The 12,292-nt window shown below is 48.1% G+C and overlaps 3 protein-coding genes across 5 annotated transcripts; all 3 read right to left on the bottom strand.

Annotated features, from left to right (window-relative positions):
* Nucleotides 1-196: 196 nt before the first annotated feature.
* On the bottom strand, nucleotides 197-1,686 carry LOC100835356 (probable carboxylesterase 8). The gene has a single exon (XM_003558287.4). It carries the CDS (start codon nucleotides 1,450-1,452, stop codon nucleotides 454-456), a length of 999 nt encoding a protein of 332 aa, XP_003558335.1. The 5' UTR covers nucleotides 1,453-1,686; the 3' UTR covers nucleotides 197-453.
* Nucleotides 1,687-3,385: 1,699 nt separating this feature from the next.
* Nucleotides 3,386-8,337, bottom strand: LOC100835046 (long chain base biosynthesis protein 1a). 3 transcript variants are annotated; one of them, XM_014897317.2, is made up of 13 exons: nucleotides 8,107-8,337; nucleotides 7,841-8,012; nucleotides 7,654-7,748; nucleotides 7,455-7,546; nucleotides 5,884-5,977; nucleotides 5,730-5,802; nucleotides 5,510-5,642; nucleotides 5,137-5,311; nucleotides 4,833-4,973; nucleotides 4,524-4,619; nucleotides 4,296-4,437; nucleotides 3,898-4,025; nucleotides 3,386-3,808 (listed from the first exon to the last, which is right to left on the bottom strand). In XM_014897317.2, the coding sequence occupies exons 2-13, from the start codon at nucleotides 7,950-7,952 to the stop codon at nucleotides 3,638-3,640; spliced, it is 1,452 nt and encodes a 483-aa protein (XP_014752803.1). In that variant the 5' UTR covers nucleotides 7,953-8,012; nucleotides 8,107-8,337; the 3' UTR covers nucleotides 3,386-3,637. The 3 variants fall into 3 exon arrangements, with proteins under 3 accessions (XP_014752803.1, XP_003558334.1, XP_010228869.1); XM_003558286.4 differs by having other exon boundaries at nucleotides 7,841-8,009; XM_010230567.2 differs by lacking the exon at nucleotides 8,107-8,337 and having other exon boundaries at nucleotides 7,841-8,096.
* Nucleotides 8,338-10,241: 1,904 nt separating this feature from the next.
* Nucleotides 10,242-11,232, bottom strand: LOC112269996 (protein RADIALIS-like 3). The gene is made up of 2 exons (XM_024457596.1): nucleotides 10,704-11,232; nucleotides 10,242-10,526 (listed from the first exon to the last, which is right to left on the bottom strand). The coding sequence occupies exons 1-2, from the start codon at nucleotides 10,952-10,954 to the stop codon at nucleotides 10,505-10,507; spliced, it is 273 nt and encodes a 90-aa protein (XP_024313364.1). The 5' UTR covers nucleotides 10,955-11,232; the 3' UTR covers nucleotides 10,242-10,504.
* Between the last annotated feature and the right edge of the window lie 1,060 nt (nucleotides 11,233-12,292).

The raw sequence follows: 12,292 nt of genomic DNA, 5'->3' as shown, positions 1-12,292 counted from the left end.
GGCCTCGTTTGCCTTTTTGTACGTGAGTCTGGCACTCTCGCCTAACAATTACGCAGAGGAATGAACAATCGTTGGTGCAGTTTATATTTATTTATTTTGCACGGATGGTTGCGATTTATAGTTAGGGTAAAAAATTTAATCAATGAATCACCCCTGACTTAAAATCTTAGATCCGCCACTGATGACACCGTGGTAGTCAAGAAGAAGAACACAAGGCGACAAATCCATTCGAAAAGATAAAATTAAGTACTTGCCGGGGTGTAGACTCGTGGCCCGGCCGTGGCTCCCAACTCCCAAGTGAATCAATCATGGCACGGTGATTACGATATGATTGGCATATGTCCAATTAAAAAAATCAAAGCGCAACAGTGCCGTTGTAACAACCTCCCACCATGATCTATCGCTAGAGTTTTCTTTTTCTTTTTTGCGAGAATCTATCGCTAGATCATCACATCACATCCTGCTCCTTGCACCGGCCTGCTGTACATCGTCGACGGCGTGGCGGCGGACGAAGTCGGTGACCTGCGCGACGAACTCGGCGGCGCGGTCGGCCTTGAAGAGCTCCATGGCGTGGTACCCAGCGCCGTCCATCCGCGCCTCCACGTCCACCCCGGCGTCCCGCAGCGCGTCCACGAGCACCTTCTGCCGGTCCCTGGGCGGGTCCTTCTTCCGCCCCAGCACCAGGCACGGCGGCAGCCTCCGCAGCTGGCTCGCCCCGACGACGGCCAGCATGGCGCCCGGGTTGCAGTACTCGTGGTCCCTGTCGGCGCCCACGGGCAGCGCCAGCTCCCAGAGCAGGTCGTTCGCCGGCAGCGGCAGCACGCGGTCGTCCACGGACGCCTCCTCCGCGGGGGTCCGCTCCACGCCGCTGTGGTGGGCCTGGTTCAGGATCAGGCCCCGCAGCTCCACGCCTTGGTCGACGGCGGCCAGCGCGGCCCGGAACGCGATGCTGGCACCGTTGTGGCAGCCCATTATGAAGACCGGCCTGCCAGCGGCGTAGGAGCGGACCCAGCGGACCGCGTCGGCGGCGTCGTCGAAGGCGGCCGGGAGGCGGTGCTCCGGGGCGAGGCGGTAGTCGACGGAGGCCACGGCGGAAGGGATCGTGGCCGCGAGCACCGCGGCCGTGTTGTGGAACGGCTCCGAGGCCGCGCGGAAGAGCACGTAGCCGCCGCCGTGGAAGTAGAGGATCAGCGGGATCGGCCTGCCGTTGCCGTTGCCGTTGCCATTGTCGACGACGCCTGCGGGAACGAAGAGGCGGACGCTCGTGCCGTTGGCGGGGTTGAGCGGGGCGTCGTTGGAGTGGACAATGCGGCGGTTCTCCTCGCCGTCGGGGGCGATGGGGACGGCGACGGGCTCCCCGGACGGCGCCGGCGGGAGGAGCCTCGCGGCGTTGTGGCGGGTGAGCGAGCCGTCCGGGTTATAGCGGATGTTGAGGTACTTGTACGGGTCCATCGATCTCGCGCCGTTTAGCTCCGAAAACTCTGGCTGTTGGTAGGCACTCACTCGCTCGGACACAAGGAAGGAGCTGGAGCGGCATATAACTGAGCGGAGGGCGCGTATATAGCTGGCGCGGTTGCCGGTTGGGAGTTGCGATATATGGGACTCGTGTATTTACTGCTCCAACCGAGAGAGCCCGTACCTGGTGGGCACTGGCCGGTTGAGTGTCCCACCATGGGTCGACGGGTGAGACGCTGCGGCGCCGTCCACAGTCCACACCGAGCATATGATGCGCGCGTGGGCTATAAGCCAGAATCGGACGGCACCGGGCGCCCGGGTTCGTTCAACCCGTGTGTGTCGCTGTGGAATTCATACCTGCGACTGCGACGGGGGGGCCGCGGGAGCACGGATGGATCGACTCGATCTCGATCGGCCTCGCCACCCGCCCCTGATGGGGTGTGAACTGTGGAGTGAAAGCCGGAAAGCGGCAAGTAGCGATCTCGCCGGCCTGTCACCTTAATCAGGTTTAATGGCGCCCCAACTAACGCCACATGCGCCATGGCTCTAGTGGCCGGGATGCTGCCACGCGCGCCGGCAGCCGGGTTGTGGTTACTACTGCCACTGCTTTTCCGACCTGTACGTCCTCCAACGCGCGCGCGAAGAGTGGCAACCCGTGCATGGTGATCCGGATCTACTGATCCGGCGCTTCAACCTGCACTGAATTTTGCTGCTAGCGTTCACATCCAGTCATCTATATGCTGTACTAGGAGAGCAAATAGCACAGCACTGCTTCGAAAACACGTGCACTGTTCCCGTGTTCCGTGTTAATCCATTTAATGCCGTCTGACATAAATAGTCTTTGGCTTTTATTGTCCCTAAAACCAGATGTCGACTCCCGCTCAGAAAACAGATCATGGCTTCACAACGGAGCTGACTAATAAGTTGAAGCAGTCGAGCAAGCTTGGACGGTATACTCGCACATCAACGGTTCAACCATCATCAGGACTTCAGGTCAAGAACACCCAATTTGGCGTTATGCTCTACCATATATGTAGCGCATGAAACACGTCAGGATTGACCGGTACCTATGACAAATCGTGCACAAGGATTCCAAAGTGGACCGACGTGTTCCCACAGCCCAGGCCTCTCCGGCCTCCGGGGTAGCTGAAGTGCCGAACCTACTGTATGAGCTCCAACCACTGGATACCATACGAGTTTGCGCCCGCTCAAGACAACCAAGCACAGTGAGAAACATCTGGTCGTCCTATACCTTCCTGGTCACCTAGCTCGTCGCAGTGGACGTCCCTGTACAGAACCCTTTCTTTATCCCTTTCTTTTCCTGCTGAAAAGACAACCAGCGCCGGATGTCACCTCAACGGCTCAACGAAGCGAATCCCCAAGGGATGCCGACCATCGGCCGCAACAGGGGGTCCACGGAAACATGATCGACGGCCCCAAGAGCGCAACAGCACCGTCCATGCCTTATCCATACATCCCCATTGTTTACCATCACGCCGCAGCTTTACAGGACGAACGTTGTTCGCGTGCACACTTTGCTCGCCAGATGGAGCGTATACAGTGGGAGGGTGGCGACACTGTGGGTGGGAGCGAGACCGGTTCCGAATTTTTTCCAACAGCGTAGGGGTGCTCTTTTTATCGGCTTCGGCGTGGGCAATGGATCCCGTCAAACTCGTGCCCCATGACCTGAGCACGGTGGGCAGCGCAGGCTGAAGGAACAACGCTGCGTCGCTGTCGGGGCAGAGCCGCAGATGAAGAAGCTTCGTCATCAGCGCGTGCCCGATCGACTTGGACACGTCTGAGATGGCCTAGCGCAAGTAGAAAACTTTACCAGATAATGCAAGTCGCTGTTGTTACTTCAGAGAAAACGGGACAGCTCTCTACACGTATTCAGGCAACAAAGAGGCAGTGTGCAAATACAATGAGGGCATTGAAGAAACATATCCACTTTACTACACGAAAGATCAGTCAAATGTACAACACAAGCGCACCGTCTCTATCCTCACCGCTTACACAAAAAATTATTTTGCAGGTATTGCCGATATGAGCGACGACAAGATAATTCATCAGATGTAGAAATGTACATGTTATGTACATTTACCAAAAACTCACACAGCCTAGAGTACACAGGTCGTTGAAAACGACCAAGCTCTCTCATCTTGAAGGGAACCCAAGATCAAATCTATTGCTTTAGAACCAATGCTGATACCCTCTTCAAGGATGAACACACTTTCGAGATGTCTAATTCCGTGTGACCAGCTGATACGAACAAGCGGATCCCAACGGGAAGCCTGCACCTGTCCAAAGTTGACCTCTTCGATGTCACAACAAAAACTGAATCTTCCTGCAAAACCTGTTGGACAAGAGGTGTCAGTATATGCTTATGAAAAATTCATGTAAACTGCATCTGGAAGTCCTCTTGTTAATTCCATTTAAGCTTACCTGATCGGCAATGGTTTCAAGAAGATCCAGGTCTGTGGTCAGCGAGCCTGTTGACTTCTTCAGCTTAAGGAACACAATAGGTGATAAAACATGGCTAGAAATTTCAAGCCCTGCTGTATCTGACAGTTCTGCAATCAAATACATAAAGGCCATCAAGGTGGTGACCAGATATTACAATCATAGGTTGCACATACAGTTCCACAACTAGTTGTTCGGCTTCTAGCTGATATGTTGAAAACTGCTGCTAAGGAAAAACGACAGGCACAAACTGCTAACAGGACTTATGTTAAGCAGCCAACAGTATTCCATTCACATGTATTCATCTATATTCCATCAACAGCAGAAAAAAGGACAATCTCGTCGAATAAATATTTAAATGCCAAGAGAAACATAGTTACCTTTATGCAGAAGAGCAACATTTTTCCTTAGGTTAGTAAGAACTGAAGGATTCTCCTCAAGGTAGTTTACAGCAGAAACTGCAGCACTGGCAAGATAGGGTGGCAGAGAGGCAGAGAAAACATAGCCAGCGCTGCTTAGACGCTGCAAAGATGAAGTTCGTTAATCATTCAAAGTCCAACATATTTAGCACCACAACTGATGTTCCACCAATCTGAAATTGTATCTACCTGATGATCAACAACTCTGACACTTCCTGTACAGAAGCCACCATCAGTGGCTAATGCATTTCCCATTCCAGCAGTGATAATATCAATTTTGTCAATCTGTACATGTAAGAGAAATTCAGGATTAGAAAGAACATGGTTTAGAAGTATACAGCTAAAACTAACTACTAAGATGGATTTCATATATTAACCAGTGCCTGTCCAGAAAGCTGTGGACTATACTATCTCCTTTTTGAGTTTTCTCTTTACACTACATCAGTGTTGCAGCAAAAAAAAAATTCTAAACACTAGGAGTAAGCACCAATCACTCACTGGAACTCCATAATGTTCAGCAAGGCCGCGTCCAGACTTTCCAAGCACACCAAACGAATGACTCTCCTCCAGAATAACGCGGAACCGATATTTCTCCTTCAATTTGACTATCTCATCCAAAGGGGCGATTTGACCAGAATTCTGCAGTCATGAGTAAGAAGGGTTTCATCCAAAGGTTTATATCTAAAGTATCTCATGGGTTTGTTGATTTTACAATCAGGGTCAATATGTTATGATGAAACTTACACAAAGAAGAAAAACACTACACTGGTCTAACAGAAAATAATCACAAAAGGCACCACACCTGGTAGATAGATTCCACAACGATGTAGCGTCTAATTTTCTCAGTACGTTTGTTTCCACGAGTAAGTTTCTCCAAAGTGCTAGCGAGTGAAGCCATATCATTATGCTTGAAATAAACAATGGTACTTCTTGATAGATGGAGACCATTTTGCACTGCCCAGTGAACACCCTCATCACTGCAATGCACATATTAATATGGCTTCAGTTCAACTGGGAAATAATACTATGCAGTACAAAATATAATAAATCAAGGAAAAATTCCATGAACACTACATGTGTATCAAACTGAATGCGCCTGAACAACTCTGTCTGCTTGAAGCTATATACTCTATTCCAAAAATAGTCTTAACAAGGAAAAAAGAAGGTTAACTCACGCGACTATGATATCTCCCTTCTTACAAAAGGCAGGTATCACGCTGAATATTGTTGAAATCCCATATGAATACAGAATGGAATCTGGTGTTCCCAGGAAGTTGGCTATTTTTGCCTCACAGTCAAGGTGGACATCTGCAAGTGTTCCACAATTTTTAAGTAAGTCCTTCAGATTTCAATAGAGGTAATTGACTGTGAACATGAACAGAGAAATATACAAACCAATTGTTCCATAAAATCCACGTGGGCCACAGGATCCAACACCATATTTCTCCAGCGAGCCAACACAAGAATCCTAAAATTTACTCTCTATGATCAGATATTCTGGACAAATATAGTTGTCAAAATCCTGCCAAACAATAGAGTTCTCCCTTACAATAATTTTCTCGTTGCCAATTAGACCAAGGTAGTTTGCTGATGCAAAGTTCACAACATCTTTCCCATCAATGGTGGTATGTGGTCCAGCAGCACTGTATAAGAAAAAAACAGATACAACTGTTATAATGACATGATGACCCTCAGAGGTCGGGACACAGTGTAGATCCCCAAGTCCAACAACTGCACACATATCCTGTAACTACACCATAACTTTCTCACGTTGTAAATATATACACATCATATTCCATTAGAATAGACTGACAACTGCGTGCAAACCATGTTCATGCCTTCTCACTTGGTAAATCTAGCAAAAGAAAAGGTTCAATTCAATATTGGTTTTTGAGTAATGTTATTGCCTTCAGTTCTATATAATGATATAACTGAATCAAAACTATCGTGATTCCTGCCTATCATTGAAAATATGCTAAATTCCTGGAAGCCTGGAAGGCCGGAATACAGAACAATAAACTCATTTGCTAGAAACAACTTGAATAGACCTTAAAAACTAAAAAAAATCTGAATCTTCCTCGAGAACAGGAATGAACAGAACACATCATGGTGGTGCAGCAAAGTTGTGGGTACATGACTCCACTTGACAGGGTGCAAATCCCGGTACCCACATTTCCACACACATGGTTGCGCCTCAGTAGGAACTTTGTCAGATTTGAGGATTCATCCCTAGTCTCCATCAGTTCTAGGCATGTGCATAGGGGCAGGCTGACCTGGGTGTGTGAGCAAGTGTGTCGTTCGTGCAATCGCAAAATAAAGAAGTCATACAAAAAAAAAGAGAGAAAACTATTGGTCAAAACTAGCAAAGAAATCCATTTTACCCCCCTAAATTTTTAACTGAGATTAACTTACAACCCTCAACTTCACTTTGGTCTAAATTGCCCCCTCAAACTCTCAAAACCACTTAAAAGACTGCCTCACTTAGATTGACCGGTTCTGACCCCGATTTTTGCTGACGTGACGCCACATCACCGTGTACATGTCAGACTCTCTCATCTCACTCAGATCAAAATTTTCTGGGCATTTTGAATTTTGAGTTGAAAATTTGAGTGAAAAACTAAATAAACTGTTTATTCACAAACCATCTGTCCAATTGAGCTGAAACTTTCACAAAATACTCAAAATGATTTATTTGTGATTTAATGGCTTTTTCCAAAAAAAACTGGACATTTTGAATTAGAGTTCTGGTTGAAAACGTAAATAAGTTGTTTATTCACAAACCATCGTTCCAGATGAGCTGAAAATTTCCCCAAAATACGCAATGATCTATTTGCGACTGACAGGAATATTTTCAATTTTTGTGGGCACTTTCAAGTGAGCTAGTGAGGCATGGACAGGATGATGTGGCGGCAAGTCAGCAAAAACCGAGGTCAAAACCAGTCAATCTGAGTGAGGGAGGTCTTTTATACAGCTTCGAGAGTTTGTGAGGCTACTTTACACCAAAGTGAAGTTGAGGGTTGTAACTTAAACTCAGCTACAAGTTTAGGAGGGTCAATTGGACTTCTCTCAACTAGCAAATTGGTAGAGCTACATCTGTAGAAATCAAGTCATCACACAAACCTTTCCAACATTGGTGTGTCGATTCGGGTCCCCTCCTTGATTGGAGGACATAAAGGTTCTGGTTCCCATTCATCACATAGCTCGTCGATCTCCTACAGGGATAAAATTGCAAACTCTTACCAAAATGTTCCATGAAGTGATGACCAAAAACCAGTACATCTGAACATGAACAAAGAGTGAACAATGGGCAGAACAATACCTTTTCAGTAAGTGGCTTCTTGGGAGGTTTGTAGCTCTTTCTGGAAAGCTGGAACACTATGACCGCAATAAGTAGTCCTTCCACAACCAAGTGACCTGAAAAATGACACCACCTCGAGATGTCAAGCACAATACCGACGCTACCATCAAATCACATGTAAAGAAGTTGACGGATAAAAGAGGCTTACCGTCAATATGAACCCCGAAGACGACCGCACGGGCGAGAGGAGCGTTGAATGCAGCTGAGAGGCGAGCAAGCACCGCCGTGGTGGCATTCACAACCGGCAATGCCATATCCATGTCCTAACTCTATGGCGCCCTTTTGTGACACAAGATTGGAACTTCAAGGTTTCAAATCTGCTAAACAAAATTCACTTGGTTCCTTGATCAACCAGATCGATCACAGAAAAGAAGAATCAAGATATCGGAAGAGGGGCAGATCTAGAAGGTCTACCGGCGCGCGAGAGGGAGGGAGGGGGGGGGGGGGGTGCAAGGGGTTGAGGCGTCGGCTGCGGGCGGTAGCTACTGCACGGCGGTGGTTCCAGGGCACCCGGTGGTAGAGATTTAGAACCGCGTTGGGATTGAGATTTGAGACGCAGTGAGTTCGAGCGGCGGTCTTCTTTGGCTGGCTAGGCTTGGTTTTTTTTTCTTCGAAGCTCGTTTTCGCCACGTCCAGCGTTGATGACGATGGCAATGGTCAATCCTGACTGGCCGAGTACTAACTCTGAAACGGAAAATCTATCTGTATACGGTTCGCCCTGCAGTCGTAGACGGCAAACCACGCACGCGACGTCCGATCTGGGACCGATAAATCTGGAGTGGATTTGGGCTCGGGGTTGCGGCTGAGGGTCAGGGGCTATGGGCCTTTGGGGGCGACGGGAAAGTGGCCCGTGAGCCGTGGAGGCTGCGGGACGGGCAGGCCGGGGGCGGAGGCGACGACCGACGAGAGTGGCAATCGTTTAATCTTACTTTAGTCGATTTATATACGGCTGATAAGTAGACCTACCTTTCAATGAATTATCCCTAAGAAAACCTTTCAATGAATTATATTTAGTTAATTAACTTATTTTCATGGTGCAACCGACTATCCATGTGCCGTTCCGTGAGATTGTGGATATTTGTACGTGAAAATCCATGGAGCAAACCCCCTTGCTCCATGAGCAGAGATGGATATCTGCTTTTACATAAATTCATTGCCTTTGACTGTTAGTGGTGAAGTCGTCGTTGCCTATCGATGGTCACGGAAAAGAAGAGGCCACCGGCGATGAAGCGGCCGTCGCCGCCGATGGTCGAGGAAAGGAAAAGATCATCGGTGGACGAATGGCCATCGATGCCTTCGGGGGACGAGCCAGATGCGTACATGAAGGATGATGACGCTAGCAATAAGGATTCCAGACCGAACCAAGCGACAACGAAGAGTGACGGCGGTGATAGGATTTGACAAAGCAAAGGAGGAACTTGCGCAAATGGGAGGGGGAAAGTGAGGGACCGAGTCGCGTGGTTTTAACAACTTTGGACGTGAGCTCGACTAAAATTCTTGATTTTCTCGCTCCACCAAATTTTCCTATGGCTGCCCTATGCTGTGTTCTGCAATTTGTAGAACCGAAGTTTTCGAGGACTGCTCTGTGCACTCCTCATGCGAGTTTGAGAGCCTGAGCATGCTGAATGGGCCTCATATCCCAAAGGTAATGGTTGGACTAGTTTATAATGGATCATATTTCTTATGAACTAATTTTTATAATATAAAAAAATCATGAAAAGGACTCAAATCTACTATAAAGGTTCTGTCAGAAGACAAACACCTCAAACATAATAATAAAGAATACATAGAGATCCTTAGACCACTAGACCAACACTACTGCCGGCAGAACAAGTTGATGACGTGTCGATGTCGTTGCTCCCATACCGAAGCCGACCTTACCTAGCTTATCAATGACATGGGGAAAGTCTTCGTGCACATGCCTCTGAGGACCAACGTCTCCCTCGTTGTCGAAACCTTGAATCGATCAAAAGAACTTGGCACCATATCACGCCGACGGGCACGGACGGCAAGAAACTATAACCTCAATGCCTCTGAAAGGATGAGAGGAACCTATGCCGACGCTCTGCCGATATCTTCTGTACCTAAATAAGAGATTCCCACTAGCATGCCACATCATTAGCCCCTCCCCATATCACCATGCAAACCATGCCACCTCATCAAGTCATGCATGTCTTTTTTTAAGCTATACATGTATTCATTTACATTTTTACATTAATCTATAAATTCAAGCATGCCACCTCATCAATTAAATCATGTTCTTTTGGAAAAAAAATTCTCATTTTATATGGTTTCAATTTTGAATATTTTTTGTTGCTACTCAATTTGACTCATGTTAACTGAAAATTCCAGCAACAACCTGCGGGTCATCATCTAGTTTGCTATGTAACAGATGGATCCCTGCACAGCAAACGAAAGAAACGAAGGGATGCACACTTGATCATTCGCAGCCGCTCCTACTCAAGCGCCCCACGTGTACGCGCACGTGGCACACAACTCAAGTAATTTCCCGGGAAACAAATCGATGGTTGTGTAGTGCGAAAAATACGTAACAGCAATACGTATACAGCGCATTCATTCATTCATTCATTAGTCAGTAGTACAAGCTAACAAGCCATGACAAGAGAGGAAATGTGCACGGTGCACACGTGCGTGCCCTTGCCTCGCGACAAAGCTATATATATACTCCAAGACCCAAACATACTTGAGAATATACGCGTACATACACACACACGCCGCGCTTGCGCGCGCGTACACTACTATACGTGGTATATTACGTATGCAGGCAGTATGCTTTCACCGCGCTTGTGCATCAGGTCTGGGGGCGGTTGGCTCTGCAAGCGAGCGAAGGCAGAAGTTAATTGACTACAGTAGTAAGTTTGATCGAAAGTGCATAATATTAATACGCAGGCTGTAACCAACTATTAACACTGCATGCGTGTTGCCTTGCATGCATGGCATGGCCGTATCGATCGATATTCGCGTCCATGCACGCAAGAAGATGAAGTTACCTGCCGTTGGTGCGATGGTTGGTACCAGCAGTGCCGTTGTTGGCGGCTCCGTTGTTGTCGGGGTAGCCGTAGCGGCCGGACTCGATGTCGCCGACGTGCTCCGTGAGCAGGTCGAAGTGGCGCCTCACGTCGTCGGCCGTCTTGCCGCCGCCGACGGCTGCCGCCACGCGCTCCCAGCGGCCGGCCATGTCGGGGTCGTAAGTCGCCAGCGCGCTCTCGAACCTCTCGTTCTCCGCCTCGCTCCACGCCATATCGATCGATCCTTAATTGAGACTTAGCTACTTTGGCTTCTTGTGCTTATGCTGCCTGGGAGGAGCTAGCACTCGATGGATCCGTATTTATAGGGCCGGAGATCAGGCGAGCCGTACGTTCAAGTTTTGCGGCAGCAAGGATCTAAATTAGAACTGCCGCAAATGGCGCAGCAGAGCAGCCATTAAACTAAGACGAGATGCTACCTAGTTAAAGTTGGATGCAAATTGCACTGGGGGCCTGGGGCAAAGGTAACGACGCCACCGCGCGCGGCTACGAGGAATGTCTAGCTAGCCAGGCTCTAATTAAGCGCGCGCGGGGGGCGGCCAACGATTGGGGGAGACGTTTTTATTCGACCGGGCCAACCTAGTATAGTAGGAACTAAAGCATCGGCGCTTTGGCCGGGTGACAAATTGCTCCTTATTTTAACTGCATCTTGCTTGGCTTGATTTGTTAATCTGGACTGGACTGGACAGAGTTAATTGGTTTCCAGATCAGCCGGATCGATGCCATTTCTCATCCTTGGCTAACGACAAGTCTTCGTCTTCATCAGGTCGGCATGACTGTCGTGATCATGTTCATGCCTGAAGATTGCTGGCTCGTGCAATAAAATTTCCTGCATGATGCCAAGTATTGTCGTCTCCATTTACTGAAATCATATACCAGTATGATGTGAATTAGTATTAGCACAGCCAAGATCTATCGTGGTCGGCATTAGGCACCGCTAGCTAGCAAGTATAGATGCATGCATGGATTTAACTGGATATGTAGTCTTAGAAATTTCTCCTCTACGAAAACAACACCCTTTCGCTTTTCTTAGGTCTCTGGACTATAAAAGGCAAAAATTCCAACAAGCTAAATCTGCATCCTGGATCGCTTGCCTTATATTGAAAAGAAGATAAGCCAATCATGTATGATCTCACATATTTTGGCGTGGCCCGTCACGGGCACATACAGGTTCCATGAGAGAAAAAGAAGAGGGGAAATATACGGGCCAAGTTGCCAGGCCGACTTTACGCCCAACAGGCAACATTTTAAGGCATACTACCACAATGCCTGCATCCAGCTTTAGAGCCTCGAGGATTAATTTACTCATTCAGAGACCGTGGACAAGAAAGCAAAGCAAATGACAAGGAATAATGCGCCCGTTGTTAATCTGTAATATCTAGCGCAAGTGCACACGAAAGGGGACGGGGGCCATCGATTCCCTCCAACACCATGCGACATTAACAAACTTCACAGGTCACAAGTGGATTATTATTGCAGTTCCCCTGAGATAATCACGCACCAGGTAGAGCACACATATATATTGTTGGAATAGTCGAAGAATCGTCTCTGTT

Source organism: Brachypodium distachyon, chromosome 1 (assembly GCF_000005505.3).
Source record: "Brachypodium distachyon strain Bd21 chromosome 1, Brachypodium_distachyon_v3.0, whole genome shotgun sequence".
NCBI lineage: Eukaryota > Viridiplantae > Streptophyta > Magnoliopsida > Poales > Poaceae > Brachypodium > Brachypodium distachyon.
Note: the sequence above shows the minus strand (reverse complement) of the source record. Positions and strands in the feature narration are given on the sequence as shown.

What these genes read in the sequence shown, in the direction of transcription:
- LOC100835356 (XM_003558287.4), bottom strand. Translation starts at nt 1,452, where the DNA reads ATGGACCCGTACAAGTACCTCAACATCCGCTATAACCCGGACGGCTCG.
- LOC100835046 (XM_014897317.2), bottom strand. Translation starts at nt 7,952, where the DNA reads ATGGATATGGCATTGCCGGTTGTGAATGCCACCACGGCGGTGCTTGCT. An exon ending in CTTCGGGGTTCATATTGACG is followed by an intron (nt 7,749 to 7,840) that starts GTAAGCCTCTTT and finishes GTCATTTTTCAG; the next exon opens with GTCACTTGGTTGTGGAAGGA. An exon ending in GACACACCAATGTTGGAAAG is followed by an intron (nt 5,978 to 7,454) that starts GTTTGTGTGATG and finishes TTTCTTATACAG; the next exon opens with TGCTGCTGGACCACATACCA.
- LOC112269996 (XM_024457596.1), bottom strand. Translation starts at nt 10,954, where the DNA reads ATGGCGTGGAGCGAGGCGGAGAACGAGAGGTTCGAGAGCGCGCTGGCG. An exon ending in AACCATCGCACCAACGGCAG is followed by an intron (nt 10,527 to 10,703) that starts GTAACTTCATCT and finishes GCTCGCTTGCAG; the next exon opens with AGCCAACCGCCCCCAGACCT.